Raw genomic sequence first — 19,369 nt, forward strand, 5'->3', positions numbered from 1 at the left:
CTTTAACAACACCTGTTCTCGCATTAATTGTCATCGTGGCTCCAGTCTGTGGTCCTTAGTTGCTGTACAACAGTGTTTAATCCATGAATCATTCATGTATCTTTATGGGCTTCTGTCTTGTTACTCGTCTTGTCATACAGACAGAAAAGTGAGGAGAGAAACGCTTTATTGCACTGATGTTGTCACTTTGTGTGGAAAAACCGGGCTGCTTCTTCTTTGCAGAGCTACAGATTAGAGAGAGAGAAGGTTGGGTAAGCTGGAGAAATTGTACACAAACAGTGATAAAATAGATTGTTAACTTGCTTTATTTGCTTTTTACAATAAGCAGAAATCTCCAACCCAAAGGTTTTTTGTACCTTTTGTCCGTGCACATCGGAGTAATGGTGTGGTATTGTGCTGGCGGCATTGTGCGTGGCTGACAAGCGTAAGATGACAGTACGACTCCATAAGCCCTGCTGCTGCATCTGGCTCTTTCTGGCGAGCTGGTGGGCAGCGACACTCTGTTTGGCCGGAAGTCAGATGGTTGGCTGGTGTTTGGACCACTGGCTGACTGCTCGAATGGCTGTATGATTGGCTGTTGTCAAGAGTAAATCGCATTCAGACAGAAGTCTTTGACCCCACTTCTCAAACAAACCAGGTGCCAGGATTGTGCAAGAAGGCTTCTCTTGATTATTGTTGTGTCTATACTGTGACACCTCATCTCTTGGCTTTTGGCTCTGCTGCAGTGGGGTTTGCTCACACATGCCATATAACGGGCGGACATTCACCACTTCTGTGACTTGACTCGAAGTAATTTCGATGAATCAAACACTAGAACTGGAAAAGAGCTGAAGTGAAGTAAGTATTTGCACCTGATGGTAATTAGCTGTCACCATTTAACAAAAGAACCAAGATTCTAACTCCTTCGGGCGGTTAGGAAAATTCTTGTTCTTACCAATATTAACATCATGCATTGATCAGCTGCCAAGCCTCAAGAAAGTCAAAGATTAAGGTGTAATGAGACATTAAATTAGACAGTAAGCATATTACATCGCAGTTTTGCAGCGTAGCTAGGAACAGTTAGTTTAGTAGTAGTTTTTTTCCCCATGCCTGCATCATATATTGTAACATAAGAGCTAAGGGGTGTTGTTGTCTTTTGCCATTAGTCATTCAAACATCACCTCACATGTATTGCTGGCTAAGATAGCAGTTTTACTCCTTCGTGTAGCCTTGAGTCTAATCTCTCCCTTGTACTTCTCACAGTGTGTATAAGCCAATTACATAAACAGCAAATGAGCTTGTAATATAAAAAAATAATTATAGTTATATTAATGGTTACCCAAAATGTTTTTCCTGTCAATGAGAATCACACAAGAAAACACTGGTATGAAGAAAACCTTTACGTAATTGTTGGGTCATGGAGCTTGTAACCTTCACTTCAACTAACGCAACCTTGACGATGTCAGTACATAAGATGCAGTTAATGATTTCATAATCAGAGGATATAATGAGTACACACTCATGGCGTAAATAAAACAGAGTGTATAGGCTACACTTTGCAGAGCTATATGGTGCAATTAATTTAAAATAGTCTAGCAATAACTGATGCAATCATAATTCTACAATATGTGATATGCGACCATGAATCATAGACGTGGAAATAATGTTCACATTGTTCAAATTTATCGTTTTATTTATGTATTTTAGACAGGATGTGTTTTTCTACCATTAAGTGTGTCAGCTTTAGGAGCCATTGATATAATAGAGGATCTCAAAAAGCTGCTTCTATACCAGACCAGTATCCTGTACATTGACTGTATGTGTTGTCCTGATAGTCTTCATCATTTTATTGTAGTGGAAAGCCAGGCTGATGCACAAAGTAAAGATTCTTGTCAATGTGGGCAATTATGAGCCATATTCTCAGGGTGTCCTCAGTTGTAGCACTTTGTCGTTGTCGAGGCAGTTGTGGTTGTCGGAAGTATCTACGCTCACCCCCTCTTTGATATTCATCACGGCAAGCATGATGTTGGAAGTTTCTCTTAGATATGGCGCCTTGTTGTCGGTAATATATCAGCTGAGCTTTCAAGGTTCAAGGTTTCCTGACCCACACAGGAGACACATTTTTTAAATGGGTTAGTAGACCAGATGAACATCCTCCAGAAGGCTCATTGTCAGGTTCAAAGCCAGACAACAGTGAAGAAACATCTTCCAGACTGGCACAGGACTCCTCTTCATCTTCTATAGTGTTGGGAATCTTTGGCCAGTCAATACATTTTGGGAAAGATTGTTTCACCTGGTACTTGAGAGCATTCAGCTGTGTGGTGAAGCCTGGAGTGTCTTATCAGGCTTAAAGCAGTGCCTGCAGACAGCTTCAGTTTCCTTCATGGTGGTTTGTACACACTCTCAACATCATCTAAAGCCCAACACCACATCTCACCTTCCTCTTAAGATTGGACGGGCATGTCTTGAACAATATCTTTCAGTTCACAAGTTGTCTAAAGACATAAAATATGGGTTCTGTTTGACTGGATTAGAATGGACAACCATGGGCTTTTCACCTTCTTCCTTTCTCCATCATTCTGTGCCTGTGTTTTAGTGTTTTAAAACTACTACTTCGATTTCCTTTCTATCCCCCCCCCCCCCCCCCCCCCCCGCCCATTTTCCCATGTTCCCATTTCAATTTTTGGAATGTATTCAAACTAAGATAAGCTTTCCCCCGAATCCCCCAAAATCATTTTACAACCTCCAGATTGAGAACATCCAGTAACACATTAGTACCCAGGTCCAGACTCACTTGCTGCCACACCAAGAGTTTTATTCGCAACATGTAGGGAAGCCTGCATCATGTGTTCATTAACAGAAAAACCCTCCATATCAATCCCAATTTGGGGGTCATTTGTCTCAGGCTGGTGCCGGTTAACAGGCGCTGACTGACACAGAGGGATGGTGCATTATTGCATTATTGGAGGCAGCACAGCGCTGCTGAGGCACAATTTACCAGCGTCTAATCCACAGCTGTATCGAGGGATTTAGAGGTGAGCAGGGGGTAACACACAGATGGAGCGACACCTATGCGCACACACACACACACACACACATATACACCCTCAGAAAATGACAGGCACAAACTAATACACAGTTCGTAAAACGCGTCAATGATAAACATGCACTTCTCAGCCTCTCGTATCGGCTTTGACATGGCTTCATTTGTGGTTTTATAGATTCACTGTGTTGCTTTTCTATCTTTATTGAGTATATTTATCTGTGACACCAAGTCTCGGCAGGACGTAGGCTGAAATATGAAGTCATAATGTATTAGCGCCCTCAGCCCCTTTCCCTGCAATTGCTGATGTCGAGATGACAAATCCTGAGCTATGTTATATAGCTCTGTCTATACTGTACAAGCATCTTTTTTCTCATTGAGAAAATTCCCTAAATTTTGCTTCCTCCTGCAACATCAGTCTTTCTTTATGAACCAGTCTTGGGCTTCTTTCTGTGTGTGACTCAGTTAGCCTCTTTCTATATCTGTGCTCATTCCCTCAGATCAGTGCAGATTGTGTGTCCCTTGCTAATCTATATCATGCGAGGCTGCAGCCTGCCACACTTCCTCTGTCTTCATTCTTCTAGCCTTCTATCCACACGCAACGACCCCCTCCTCCAGCCCGCATTGCTCTGCAGTGGGAACAGATATGAATCAGTAAAGATAACGAGAAAGAAAACCATGCATGGATGTGTTGATTGTGGACTGGTGACAACACGTCATTATTATTATTGTTATTTTTAAGTGCTGTAGCGTATTTAATCAAATGCTGCTCAATTTGGAAGATGGAAATAATAGATTCTAAAATTGATGAGCTTTGTTTAGCCCATTTTAAAGGAGCAGTGTATAGGATTGCAGTAAGGTTGACGATTGCTATCAATTGAATATCCCTCCCCTTCCCCTTCTAAACGTACAACAGAACCTATGGTGGCCATAAAACTTGCAAAAAAGTGAAAGTTTCTCTAGAGCTAGTTTGTCCATTCTAGGCTACTGTAGAAACCTGGCATTGCAGGTAAAGTAAGGTAAGGTAACGAAAACACAATGATTCTTATTTTCCGGTGATACTACACTTATTTAAACATACTTTTAAATATTATATTCTATTCCTGCCAAGCCTGTTGTGCTAGATGCCACTAAATTCTACACACTATACCTTTAAGACATGCATCTAGTGTGTGATGATAATTTTACATGTTGGTCTCATGTATGAATAAATCATCTTACAAGGTCAGACGTAGTAACACTGAGCGTCCCTTGTTCTCACTATGGTCATTAACCACCGTCTGCACTAATGGTTCTATTTAATGGTTTGTAACTTCTTATGTAAACATCACAAAAACAAGGTCAGTTGCTTAAAGTGAAGAAGAAACTTATACCTTCAAATATATAAGCATAAATTACTGAATTTATGAATTTGATTTTTTATTTTATTTTATTTTATTATGGGACAAAACATTTAAAAGTCCTAACAACCAAAATGAGGTCTTTTTGTGCTTTAGCTGCTTGACATTTCAGCATTGGCTTAAACAACCAAATTCACATTGTCCTTTACACTACATCATCACAAGTTTGTCTTGTGTTTGATTTTTCAGACAGTATAAAACATCAACTCACAACATCCAACTTTAAGATATCAGAGCATTTTTACATGCTATTATGAATGTTGTCTGTTGGTGTATTATCACCAAACACTGACCTTAACTGCCACAGTGCTTACAGTAGCTAGTTTTAGTTCTGTTAAAATGACCATTTTTACCCCTTCTCTCTCCTGCTGCTCCTGTGACATTTGGCAGCCCTCTCTGCACCGCCATATTACAGAATCAGTGAGCTGCCCACAGCGACACACTCACTGGTATGATCAGTCATGCAAACACATAGTGGGAGAAGAAAAACTTGAAATGCCATTTTGCTATGTAAAATAGCCAACATACATCTGTAACAAATACGTATGCTTGCAGGTGAAAGTATGAGTCACACTTTCATTTCAGAATCAACATGTTGGAGCGAAGAGAGGAAACCTTCTCAGAGGACTGATGTTGCTATCATTAACGTTGTCTGATAACAGAATGGTGGAAAGAGGAGAGAAAGAGGGGGAAAAAACATCTTTCATCAGGGTTATTGGAGCCAGAAATAACAAATGAGCCAACATGCCTTTACATAATGAGCCTGAGATTAGACTGAGAGGCAAACCAGACCAGTCACCTCTAGAGTGTCAGAGACGGAAATAAAGAGGGTTACATGAGGAGAGACGGCGGGAGGGGAAAAGACAATTAGACGGGTAACATGAAGAGGAGGAGATGGGGAGAGATTAAGGAGTGATACATGTGGAGGAGAGGAAGATGAAGACAAAGACGATATTTGATGCACACTTTCTAGTTATCACAATGTTGTATTGTACACATTTCAATCCCAGTGGTAATCCATATGGTTTCACATGCTTTGGCAATATTCTGCATGCCAAGCCGTTTGGCAGAAACAGACAGAGATGACGGACAGTGAGGAAGAAAGCAACTGAAAAGGAGCTGGACAAACAGCAAGAGGCAGTGCTTTTTCAGTCCAACTTGACTAGTGATGGCAATGCTGGCTGGTTGTTTGATCTGCTCGTCTGTCCGGCAGTCCAACAGCATGGTGAAATCCAGTTTGATGTCGACATGTAGACTTTGATGATCCTCTCAATTTTAATCTCGTGCCACCAGCAGGTAGAAATGTCCACTTCCAACATTTCAATTCACAACTATAACAAATGATCAAATTCCATTCAGCCAAAGCTGCACTGCGATGATAATATAACCGTAGTGTGTCAACTTTACAATGCTAACATGCAAAACGGTATCCTTTATATGCAGCCTTTACACTAACATGCAAAGTTACATACTTACTTTTACTAAACTGTTAACTTTGAACAGAGTATGTTATCATGTTGCATATAGATAACATCCCAAAAATCTAAGTCTTAAACATCATCCTTTTTAACACCAATGTGAACATACTATCATACTAATGTTAGCATCATGTTTTCTTTGAAATCATGGCACAACTGACCTTAGACCAGAGGCTGATAGACGTAGCTAGTTTACAGCTTTAGACTGATGCCGTGTCTGACATTACCTCTTTACAAAGGTTCAAACCTTTTGATGAAGGTCTGGCACCTTCATCAAATGTCCTCTCTTCTGGCTTTATTATTTAAGTAAAGGTCAAATCACAAAGTGGGACAGTGAAGTTGATCAGTTTGTCCTCACGCAATTTATGGCGCCACAAGCTTGGTGACACAAGTGCTGTGTCTCAAATTGCGTACTTCTGTATTTAAACTTAATATTTTGAGTGCACAAAGTGCGTTCACACTGAGAAGTATGGAAAAATGCAGTGCGTTATGAGTGTCTGGATGGTTAACTCAAAACCGTGAAAAAAAGGTTGAGTATGGAACTATGGACACATCTCACCCTCAATCTTCATTATGTAGCAGAAGGGGAGGGACCGCTTTTCAAACTGGAAATGGTGCCCAAGTTCCGCTTAACTACGGTGAACATCACTGCATTATACATATGCATTATGCAAGTGTTTTTTGCACTAGGCACCCCTATACTGTTGTCAGATATAAGCCATCATCAGGTTTATTAGGTTAATTTAGCAGTCTGTAATGATTTGGTACCATGTACCTAATTGTCATTTCTGGTAAGTGCGTAACGGCCGTTTTGGATTTGAGACACTAATCTATCGAGATTTGCTAACTATGCAAGTAAGTACAGAGTATATTGCACAGAAGTGTACTAACAGAAGTATGTGATTTGAGACACAGGGAAGGACTAATGCTACTCACAGGGCCAGCTGGTGAACTATAGTAATAGGTGATACTTTGTTCTCAGTATGGTTCATCATTTTATTTAAAAATGACTTATTGAGGAGCGAGAACAGCTCTCTGAGCTAGCTGACTTGTTAAACATCACCATTGTTCGCTTGGTTGCTAACAGGTAAATTTAGCATTTTTGACCCACTGATGGTGATGATTACTTTGCATAACCTGCTTGAGTTTGACTGCAAGGCCATTTGTGTTTATTTGCCCCAAACAGCCAAAATATATTACATTAGCTGTAAGCTAGCTAGCAATGGAAGGCAATGACTGTGTCTGCCGTGTGAAAATGTAGCTCATGTAGCTGGTGTCTTTATTGATCTATCATTAACTCAAAGTAAATATAAGTTACAAAGAATCTTTCTGTGTAAATGCTGCATGGGTTTCTATAGCTAGTGTTGTGTCCACATTCTCCTCTGCTATACCAGTAAAGAACCTTTTCTATTGGACTGAACTTAGAGATACATGCAGACAGAACTGGGCCAGGCTGTCTGGGTGAAGAGTGGAGGGTGGGGAGGATGGATGGAGAGGGGGGAAGGGGAGGGTGGCGGGTGGAAAACAATACTATAGCTGCCCCGCGGCTGGCGCGGCCCGATCATGGCGTCACCCTCAGAGGCATTTGCCGATGGAAACTGACTCACTCTGGGAACAGATTCATGTTCAGCTATCCGTGGATGACAGCGAGCCGGTACACAAGTTCATGGACACACAAACACACACACTCACACAAACTGACTGACTGCATATCTTTACATCCCTTAAAATGTTGCTTTTTGTATCATTGTCCCTCCTTCTGTCTTTGCCTGTGTGTCTCTGTCTTGGCCGGTGTTCTTGTCTGTCTCCTTGGCGCCTCAGCTCTCCCCCTTGGCACTCTCTGTGCCACGTCTTGGCTCGTCTTTGCCAAATGATGTCTTCATCCCAATCCACCAGTTTCTCTACATCACCCCCCTCCCTCCCATCCTAGCTTCCCAATAAACCTGCCTCTGTACCAGTTTCTGCTTGTTGTAACTGTGTCCTTTGAGTCTCCAGGATTTCCCTTCACTGTTATGGACTGTCTGCCTCGGTGCTGGCCCAGTGGGTGATTGAAGATGGTGGTTAGAGAGGGAGAGGGGTAACTTTTGAACTGTATTTGATTTGATGGGGGGGGGGGTTGAGGGATGCCCTTGGGTGGCAGGGTGGTGTGGGTTAGGGTTGGGTTTTATGGTGCAGTAAGTAGATGCAGGACAGGACAGGACAGGGAGAGAGAGATAATTACGTTATTTTACAGCTCAGGAAACTGCAATACGGTAGCGATAGGTAACTGTGTGTGTGTGTGTGTGTGTGTGTGTGTGTGTGTGTGTGTGTGTGTGTGTGTGTGTGTGTGTGTGTGTGTGTGTGTGTGTGTGTGTGTGTGTGCGCGCTTAGGGGAAATCCTGCAGGGTTTTCTCTTCTCTTTTTTCTCTGCTAGGCCAGCAGAAACGGGAGAGGGAGAGACCAGTAGCAGGTCTGCCTACAAACACAGAATCCCACTATCATTTTACATTAGTCTTCTCAGGGGAACGCTGACTGCTCCGGGGGCTAAGACACGCTCGCTCTGCTGTCATCACGCTTTAATGTGAACCTTGTGTCACAAAACAGGAGGGGGAATTACTCCCACCTTTTTAAGCAGTGTAGGCAGTTTATCACCGAAACTGCCTTTGATAATTCCTCACCAGTCTGGTACAGTGTTGCTAATATAATTTAAGAATCCCTTATTACTTTCGAAGTCAGCTAAACAGAGGATGGTGACGAATTGTCATTTTGTCTTAATTTTTGTTGCCATATTTTGTTGCATTTCATCTAGCTCTGGCCCACTAAGATCAAGCTCCTATCCTTTATCCCGATATCTAAGCTCTGATTGGCTCAGTTGTTTTTGCCAAAAGGTGAAACTGCTAATAAGCACAACACCAGACATATTTGAATTGCTGGAAAACACTGAGAAAATCAGGTGGGGATCCGGAACCATTCAGAGAACATCAAGTACTGGATCTGAGATCATACAAACACATATCTGTGAATAGAATAATTAAACCCAGCATGTACATAATCCCAAAAGGAAGTTGATATGTGCATGAGGAGAAACGTATTCTCTCATTTTCATATATTTTTATCTTTAAAAAAAGCTAAAAACAATATAGATTAGCTAGTTCAACTCTTTCTTGTACAGACACTGTAAACATATACTACTACCCTGACCGTATCACTACATCTGTGGCCACGCGGTGATGAAAATCATCCCACGCTGCCAGTGTTATTCAGCCCGGGCACAAATAAATTCACCCTCACTGACCTGAATTTGAACAGAGGCCAATAGATGTCAACTGAAGTCAGGGGCAATACCAGCACTCTCCGAAGATTAAATTGCGGGCTTAGATTTGATGCTGGTATTGCCTCTTGCAATTTCTGGCTCTAGCTCCCGTAGTGTTTTATTTATTTATTTGTTTATTTTTTCATTTATTCTAGCCTTAATTTAACCCGGGGATGGTCTCCTGAGACTGAGATCGTATTTTTTTAGCGAGAGAGCAAATGAGTCCTGGCCAAAAATGGCAGCAGAATTACAGTATGTTTCATGTGCTTACACTGCACTAACATCCAATAAAAAAGGCATATTTAGTGTTAATGGGAAAACAAAGAGATGTAAAGTCCAGGGATCACCAGAATCACTAGAATACATCATCTAGGGGCCATGAAATGTTGTGCCAATCCATACAGTCAGTATTGAGATATCGGATGTGTGAAAACTTTGACTGCTTGGTGACACTAATTGAAAAGTTAGAGTATCACCAAAATCATTAAGATTCATCTACTGAGCATCATTATGTACCAAACCTAATGGTAATATATCCAATAGTTGTTGAGATATTTGCTAAAAAATCAAACGTCCTCATGGTGGTGTAAGAGGACAAGTCAAAGGATCGCCATGGTCAGCAGGATTCATCCAATGGTGAACATGAATCTTTGTACAAAATGTCTATTGTAATCAATACAATAGTTGTTGAGATACCTCAGTCTGGACCAAAGTGGTGGACTAACAGATCTACATAGCCATCCTTAGTGCCATGAAACTAGCATGGCTAAAAATGTGTTCATAGTAATCTGACAGAGCAAAAAACATGAGCAATGAGACAATCAGATGGGTTTTAAAGAAAAATCACTCATCTTATTTGGAAGAAAAAAAGACAAACTGTCAGCTGTAAACATCCATACAAGATCAACAACTTTTTTTCTGTAATAGTAAGGACACAGTTTTCCTGTCGAGTTATCCAAAAACGTATTCAGTTGCGTCTGGTTTCACCTCCAAATAAGGCACTTTAAATAGTCTGGCTACACTCTATGCTTTTTTAAAACCTGCCTGATCACCGCTTTGTTGCGTACGTACACTATATATGTGATTGAGTACGTTTTGTGCGTCCCGACTGACGCATTTACAGATGTATGGCTGATGTGAAGGCAGTGACGCAAGGTCCCGACTGACTCAGGCTGTGTCACCGCATCTATACGTCCTTGTCATAGCTGAGAGTGCAGCACTGACAAGCTCGCTCAGTTTGTCTCTTTAAGCCAACATCACATCAGAGATGGTGGAGTAGAGGGTGGAGCGGAGGAGGGTTGGGGGTGGGTGGCACCCCAGCTCTGACCCGGCCCGGCTCAGCCTGTCCGGGTACGGCACACGAAAAAGTGATGAAGAGAATAAGGGGAGACGGGGGAGGAGGAGACTTTGAATCGCAGACTTTGGAGGAGGGATCTGAGTGACAGACGGGGAGTAGAAAAGGGAGGGAGAGAAAAAAGCAAGGGGGAGGGTTTAGGGAAATAGATTAGAGAGAGAGAGAGAGAGAGAGAGAGAGAGAGAGAGAGAGAGAGGGGGGGTGTGTGTGTCTGTGTGTGTGTGTGTGTGTGAGAGAGAGAGAGAGAGAGAGAGAGAGCGTGTGAAGCACGCTGCCAGCGCTCGCTCGGTAATACACTGTGAACAGGGACAAGCGCACACACACATTCACACACATACAGACACGCTGCCTCTGTCACACACCCTCACACCAGTACACCTTCACACTTTGCTGCTTCTTCACACACACACACACACACACGCACGCACTCTCTCACACGTGTGCGCCTTGTTTGGGAGACACACTTTTCCCCCCCTGGTCTCCCTCTCACGGACACACACTGTGCAGCTGGACTCAATAGAACCGGACCGGACTACTGTCACCCACCACTGGAGACTCTCCCATGAGCAGCGGCGGCAATACAGCATCTACCGTAAGGCACGACTACCTGCCAGCGCACCCACCCACCCCACCCCTCCCTCTCCCTCCACCCCATCTCCTCTCCTCTCTCCCTCCCTTGCTCTCTGTCTCCCTCCATTCATTCATCCCTCGTTCTCCCAACTGCGAGGCGGCACGCGTGGCTGAAGGACACAGCGCTGCGCTCTGCTGTGGTGAACGCGCGCTGCCGAGAGAGTTGGAGAGCCCGATCCGATAGGGGGGATAGATAGACTCCCTGCACTCCCTCCCTCCTCTCTCTCTTCGCTTCAGTGTCCCAGTCTGTCTCTCTTCCCCCCCGCGCTCTCTCGTTCATGAATGTCACCTCTGTCTCTGGGAAATGCCGGATTTCTCAAGCCTCTGTCTTTTTCCCCTTCTTCTCTCAGGGCACGGGAGAATGCTAGGGTGATGCCAGGAGAGGTCGAAAGACGGCGAGGAAACAAGCCGTTGCACTCCGTCCAGCAGCGTCCGTCCGCATCCCCTCATCTTCGTCCCAGCTCGCGGAGCTGATACCTCAGGTGGGATTGTCTCCACTTCTTCTTCTACTTCTGTCTTTGCTCTGTCGGCGTTTCGGATGGAGAAATTTTACAGGTGATTGACGAAAGAAAAGGAGCTGCAGTGTGTCCCGACTGTGTTATTTGGGAGAGTTGATGTCCGGACGGTTTTTCGTCCCTCTGAATAAGGTCAGGCTTCTGCTCAGCAGGACTGAACAAGTTGACGGGACTATATTTGATTTTTGTTTGGGTCCGGTTTCACAATGCGGCGGATGGTTTGGTCGTTGAACCTTTTCGGACGGGGTTGAGTCAAACTTCCTTGGAGCTCCAGGAGGGGGGTAAGGGTGCACTTGGACTGGGACCAGGCATTAGGGGACATCAGCTACAGCTCACTGTTTTTTTGGGTGGATAACAACATGACCTGTCCCAACAGAGGAGGAGTGACGTATCGAGGCTTCACTGGAATCTGACTTGCAAACAAACAGAAGGACATTTAAAGGCGAACGCATCAATCTCGACCTCAACAAGCTTCAGCTGTGTTTGGTCTTGGGTGGGCCTTTGAGGGATCCACCCCTCGTTCCTCCACCTCCTCCTCTTCTCCCCTACCTCTCCCTCTTTTTCTGCCTTTCTCTCCGCTGCCCCGGTCAATCCTCCGAAGCCCCCTCCTCCGCTCTGCACCCCTCCCTCAGCGGTGCTCCGTCGCCCTGGGTGAGCGGGCAGGGGGGTGGCCCACGGTACCCCCCGACACCTGGGCGCCACCGAGCCGCCAGAGGCTGGTGAGGCGGCGGCAGGGTCAGCGCTGGGAAGATGGCTGCTCTCGCCAGCTCCCTAATTCGTCAGCGCAGGGAGGTCAAGGACCCCCAGGCAAACCGGCAGATCGCCAGCAAGCGGAAGCCATGCCCCAAGAGCAACAAGTCACTCTGCCAAAAGCAAATCCTCATATTAATATCGAAGGTTCGACTATGTGGCAGTCGAGGGAGAAAAATGGAAAAAAGACCGGGTGAGTTCCAAAAAGCCCTTCCAATTAAAATCTCCCGTTTTTCCCACTTTTCCTCCTAACCTCCTTCCCTCCTGCACCCTGTTCATCTTCTCTTCTTTGCTCCATTTTTCTGCCTGTACTGGATAACTGGATTTTGATGGTTGACTTGCCAGACTACAGATTAATCCTCAACTCAAAAGCCTCAATAGAGAACATCCACTGCCTGTAATTTCTAGTTCAGGGCTTAATCTGAATCTGGGAAACATCCCAGCCAATCTTCCTGGTAGCTGCACACAGCATGTCCTGTATTTATGATAGAGGAGCTTGTAGAGGGGAATGGATTGAGTAAATTCCCGCTTAATGCACACACAGATCTTTACCACTGACCAGAAGCATGACACGGCTCCTCTTGTGACTGTGTGCTGATGACTTTGTCGAGGTACATGTCAACACACACACACACACACACACACAATGGTAATCTGCAAGCACACAATGAACTTGGCTCATACATACAGTGATTTACCGTGATATAAAAATGTCAAGAGTCGCCTCATTTGCGATTCTGGGGGCCATTACTCTCCCCGCGCTTCCCCCAAGGCAACTGAAACACAGTGCGGCCTAATTTGTCTTGTGTGTTTGCATATTAAATGTAATTGCAAAATTATTCATTGTGGCTAAATGAGACAATGACGCTTGATTTGTGCAATGAGTGCGTCTGTGGTGCATATGGTGATGTTAAAAAAAAAAAGTATTTATTTTTTTAACATTACGAGCCAAAAAGAAATTGGATTTTGAAAGTAGTGCCTCTGTTAGTGTCGATGACTTATGGTTCTTCAGAGGTTCTGTTGACTTTCCAAATCCTTTGGATCTATTTCAAAAATATTTCTAAATTTAGAGAAGGTGACTGAGCAGTAAACACACACACATACACAAGTGGTGTAGGCTATTTATCCATGAACAAAATGTTCTTTTGCAGTCGTTTGTTTTTTTAAATGTCCAGTTTCATTATTTGTTCAATATTACAAGTTTTATTTTGGTAAGTGATCAAATCGGCCAGCTTTTTGCCCTTTTCGAGCGTCACATTTCCTTTTTTCTCTGTCTAGGGATTCTTACTGAAGTTTTTTTTCTTTTTGGGAGTCAATTTGGATTTTTTAAAAATGTTTTAAAGTAATTTTGGATTTCTTTTTTTTATATATCCTTTTTTGCTTTTGGTTGTAAAGTAATCTTTAGCTTTTTTCTCACTTTGGATGTCAATATCGGCTTTAAGATATTGTCATTTGAGTTTTTTTTAAAAACTGTTAAAGTCAATTTTGCTTTTTTGTCATCATCAGTTCTTTCATTGAGAAATATTTCGGTTTATTCATCTAATTTCTCATTTAAACACCAAACACTGCACTGTATTTCATATGAGAACAGTTTATATAAAACTGAATGTCAGTGTATGCATGGAGGTCCTGGAGTGCTTGTCCTCACCTCACCAGTGTACCCTCCTGCACTTCAATGTACAGTCTGTGTCTGTGTGTGTGTCTTTCCCACATATCCAAGTGTGTGTGTGTGTGTGTTCCATGATATTTATTACGGCTGTGTGCCAAGTTCATCACGATAATTACATGGTGAAACCTCTAACATGGGAAGCAGCATCTGCCACAGAGGCGGCAGCTCACTACTGTAATTGGGGTTGTAAAATATGTCGGACGGGTCGCGACAGTGCCAGCTCTTTGGGAAAAGGCCACACGTGCGCCGTTCTCATTGTTTGAAGCCATTTCCATCCTAATGACTGCAGTGTTTTTCACACTCTTATGGATTTATTATTGTAATCATGGGGGGCGAAGTACGGGGGATGTTGTTACAGACGCATTACCAGCTTCACCATATCAGGTTGTGATTTAGGAGGGAGGGGGTCTGTGTTATGTAACGTGTGTGCCAGTGTGCATCTTCATCAATCTCTCAAGGAGCGTCTGCGTGTGTGTGTGTGTGTGTGCGCGTGCTCAGCATATGGAGGACACAGCTGACCCCTGGCCGTGAGTGTGTATGTGAAAGTGTATTCCCATCATTTATGAGTGTCTCCCTCCCTCTTCGAGCCTCAGCAGGGGCCACAGTTGACCCCTGAACAAAAATAAAACGTCTCCAATATTCCCGAACCGTAGCCTCCACCTCCTCCTCCTCCTTCCTCCTCCTGGCAGGACTTCAGAGCATCCTGCTTACAGCTCGCCTTCACTTTGCCTCCAACTGGCTCCCATTGTTTCTACTGGCATCATCTGGTTTTTATTGGCCTATTCTGCTATCCTGTGGCTTGTAGTCTCTTCCATTGTCTTGTGTTTTGGTCGGCTCCCGTTATTTTCAAGTGGCTTATATCGGCTTCTTTTGGCTCTGGGTGTCTTCTCTTGGCTTTTATCAAGTGCATATTCTCAATTTTAATCTTGTACATACGCTTTAAGAGACTAACAGGGATGGTGAGATTTTAGTCACTACCTGAAGCTTTATAAATTAAAATTCCAACCCAGATTTCACTCCAGACAGCTGATAACAGTTTGACGTATTACCGCATCAGTATTTTTACAGGATTATCATTCATAATGCAGGACAAACACCACATTTGCGTGTGTCAGTGTTACGGTTGCAGCCATTTACACTCAATATTGTTTGTATCTTGTTTAAATGTCAAATGGCATCTAAGAAAACATGTACACTTCTGCCCAAGTCAGTTTGAAGGCAGGCAGTAAAACAGTCGACAAGCACAAAAAAGCAATACGATCACCCTCAAGTGGCAGCTTGCACCGAATATCCGGGAAAGTCTGACCAGCTATAACAAAAGCCACTTTCTGGGTCAGAGGTAAGATGAGTATCAGCTGTTATGTAATGACCTTAACTTAAAATATCTACCATACTTTGTATCGAACTCCACAAGTGCCTTATGAATACTGGCAGATGCCACTGGTGGCACAAGCCATCACGCCACCAGATAGTCCAAAGAATATAAACAGTGAGTAGCAGTTAGTTTATAATTGATTCCCATTATAAGCTCTACTTTTTGCATGTCATTCAGGTCTTTGAAATTAACAACATTATAATTACCATTAATTATGTAATCTTGTCACAGCTAGTTAAAGGCTAAAGAGAAGAGATATGTTTTTCTTTTTTTGGCTTATCTGTTATCTAACAGAAGTTTGTTCTTTGTTTTGGGGCTTAATTGACAGTGTCCCAAACTTAAGAAATGGTGTAAGACTTGCACAGCATTTTGGTAAAGATAAAGTTCCCCCACATATTTCATCTCATTTCAGTTCCTGAGACACTTCTGGCTACTTTCATAAAAATTCAAACCGTTGCAACTTAAACCTATGTCAGCACACATGCAGTCCTGTGCCCCAGTTTAAAATAAAAATCTCAGCATCACATTTACAGTCCAGCATGGCGTGACACTTCTAAAAAGCCACAGATAAACAAACAATGCCTCAAATAGATGTTATCACACGTCGTTGCATTGTGACCGGATAGTTCAGGTTCCCCCTATGAGCTGTTGAAGGACATTTGAGGCTATTGTAAGAGGAGTTATATGAAGAAAATGCGTGGACTGTGTGTGTGTGTGTGTGTGTGTGTGAGTGTGTGTGTGTGTGTGTGTGTGTGTGTGTGTCCTCAAACATTTGCTACCTTTGCGTGCCCCGGCCTGACCCACATACCCCTCTCTCTCTCTCTCTTTCTCCCCTCTATACCTTCTTCCTTTACACTGTCATCCCCCCATCTCTCTCCACTCTGTCACCTCCTCACCTCTGCACACACACACACGCTCACATACACCCTCTAACCCTCACCTAATCCATACTAATGATGCCCCAGCACTACAGCCCACTCAGCTAATAACAAGGTCAGCTCGCCCTGCACAAACACACACACACACACACACACACACACACACACACACACACACACACACACACACACACACACACACACACACACACACACACACACACACACAAACCCACACTTTCAAGTGCAGATATACACAAATACATATTTCCATCATTATGAATACACACACACATCCACACAAACTGATACACTTCAACACACACACACACGATTTGAGATTTCATGATAATTTAGGGAGTGAATGTGGGAGAGAGATAATTTTGCGTGTGTGTGTTTGTGTGCGAGACGTGTGATGTGCATGTGCATGCATCGCTGATATGATCTAATGAGGATGTTAAGCCGCCTATTGGATATCAAAGCTAAACCAAAATAGCTGGTGTTGTCCTCTGACTAGCCTGCCGGAGCTGCTGTGGAAGCCCTCCTTTCTTCTGTTAACAGGATAGAATAACATTCAGAGTTGTTACTGCAGCGCCGGGGCCAAGTGTTCATCCAGCTACTGCAAATTGGTTTGTGTGTGTGTGTGTCAATGTGTATATAAATGTGTGTGTGTGTGTGTGCATGAGAGGGACAAAATATGTGCGCGTTTGTGCTGGAGACAAACGATGGCGTGATGGTAGTCGGCGTACACACGCGCACCCCGGCCAGACTCTCTTTGTGTGTTTTAGTGTGTGTGTGTATATGTGTGTGTGTGTGTGTGTGTGTCTGAAGCTCATTGTTGTGCCGTGATTCATCAGGACACATCAGCTCCTCTCATTAACACACACTGATTTATCAATAATGTGCGGCAGCGTTTGGAGAGCACACATTGAGCTGGGGCGATTTACTGCCTCATAGACCGGACACTCTGGACGGGGCCACACCAGAGAAGGACTATATTTCTCTCTCTCTCTCTCTCTCTTTTGTCTCTCTCTCTCTTTCTTTTTTCTTTCTCTTTCTCTCTCTCTTTCTCTCTCTCTGTCCTCCTCTCACTCCATCCTCTGACTTGCTTTCTCTTCCCCTCTCTCTTTCTCCCTTTCTCTCAAAATCCTTGATCGCCCCCTTCCACACACACAAACACACACACTTATCTTCTCAAGGACATCTGGCTTTCTTATGACTGTCTCTCTCTACCTATCTCTTCCCCTAGTCTCTCCTCTGCCTGTCTCTCTTCAGCCGCTGTATTTCCCCCCGCGGTGTCTAATCATCTTGTCTTTGGGCCAGTCAGTTAGCCAGCAGATGCTACAATGGCAGAGATACTGTACTGTAGGTATTGTGCTGCCGCGTTACATAACCCGCCGCTCTATTGTTAATGGATCAGGAGCGAGCGTGATGCGCGACTAATGTATGGATCGCTAATCGTTCCATTTTAGAGTTTTGTTTGTTTGTTTACTATTGTCCCCCCCTTCTTCCTCTGGGCGTATACGTGATGCATCTTCATGTTTTTATGGAGGGTGCGAGGAGAGCACAATGAAGTCAATGTAAAAGCTATTTATAGATATTAATATCAATCTAGCAAATAACACATTGGTATGACAAAAACTTTAGAAACAACCTTTATATGTCTTTATTATTAATGCAGTTACACTACCTACACTTACATATGGAGTCACTGATAACGAACACACCCACAAAACAGTTTTCTATTACTTTTCATGCATGTTTTTTCCCATGCTCAGTTTTCATCTGTCAGTTTTTCTATTTAGAAGATTTTTCAGCAATTATTAGTCAATGATCTTTCTCAGGGGCGCAACCTTCCCCCACTATTCCATAAAATACTTTTTACTCACTATTAACAGCATTTTAACCAATTATGTGCTTTCCATTACACTTTTTTCAGATAAATTACAAGACTACGGTATATATTTCGCAGTTGATTTATCACCTGATGAAATTGTGATTTCCTGATCTCTGTGTTGCTAATTATTTTTCACCTTTAATGTAATAAAGAAACAAATCAGATTTTTTGAGGAGAATTCCTTCCATGTCTATGTATTCTGCCAATAATATTGATTTAGCTTCATCATTAATATTGAGTCTGACAGCATGTCCCTTTACTGTCTTTGATTGGTGTTTCATTCTTGTGCCTTTTTTAGGAGGAACTTCATAAAATGATAGATTATATCATATTTTCTTTTACCAAATAATCATGTATTGGAGTTGACTTTTCAGCTTCAAAACAGCGTCTGGAGATGTTTTCAAGGTGACAGAGAAATAAAAGTACTGTATACTGTAGGAGTCCCCAGTGGAAATCACTCTGATCAGAGGGGTGGAAGTGTTTCTTAATTTGCACATATAGATGCAATAACAGCTCAACAGATGCACCCTCCTCTGCGGCGAAGTTGCAGAAATGAACAGCTGTCCAGTAAAACACAATAAATTAACTCACTACAAGCCAGCAGGCATTTAAAATTGCGTCGTCACATCACTGTTCCTGCAAAAGATTCTCATGAAAGGATTTTGACATTATTCTACAGACTACATATTCAAATATCTCATATTTTATCATGTAACACTTCTGTTCTGTCCCCATTCTGACCTTCTGACCTCCACCGTAGTATATCCCGTTACATCTGATAACAAATACTACTGCGATAGTTCTCACGTCTTTTGCGCATGAGTCACAGATAACCACCCCGTCATCCGTCTACATGTATCACAAAGAGGAAATATTGCCTCGTGCCCCCTCACCGTACATTAGCAACAGCCGGCGGCCTCAGTTGTTTTGTAACAGGTTCCGCCTCCTGTCCCTGCCAGTGCGGCAGATGTTGTGTATGAAACGGTGCCCGGAATAAATGATTTGGAGATGCTAACATTTGGTCTGTGTGATGATCAATGCGGGCTTTCAGTGCCGCCCCTCCCAACCAATTGATTTATGGAGCCGACCGCGATTTGTTTTGCTGCAGA

The 19,369-nt window shown here is 43.2% G+C and overlaps 1 protein-coding gene across 1 annotated transcript in view; it reads left to right on the forward strand.

Moving 5' to 3' along the window:
* Positions 1 to 12,441: 12,441 nt before the first annotated feature.
* The window catches only part of fgf11a (fibroblast growth factor 11a), an 80,717-nt gene continuing 73,789 nt past the window's right edge, over positions 12,442 to 19,369 (forward strand). The window contains exon 1 of the mRNA XM_062444707.1: positions 12,442 to 12,634. Coding sequence (XP_062300691.1) covers positions 12,442 to 12,634 — 193 coding nt within the window. The remainder of the gene's footprint in view (positions 12,635 to 19,369) is intronic.

The sequence above is a fragment of the Scomber scombrus genome, chromosome 23, assembly GCF_963691925.1.
Source record: "Scomber scombrus chromosome 23, fScoSco1.1, whole genome shotgun sequence".
NCBI classification, from domain to species: Eukaryota; Metazoa; Chordata; class Actinopteri; order Scombriformes; family Scombridae; genus Scomber; species Scomber scombrus.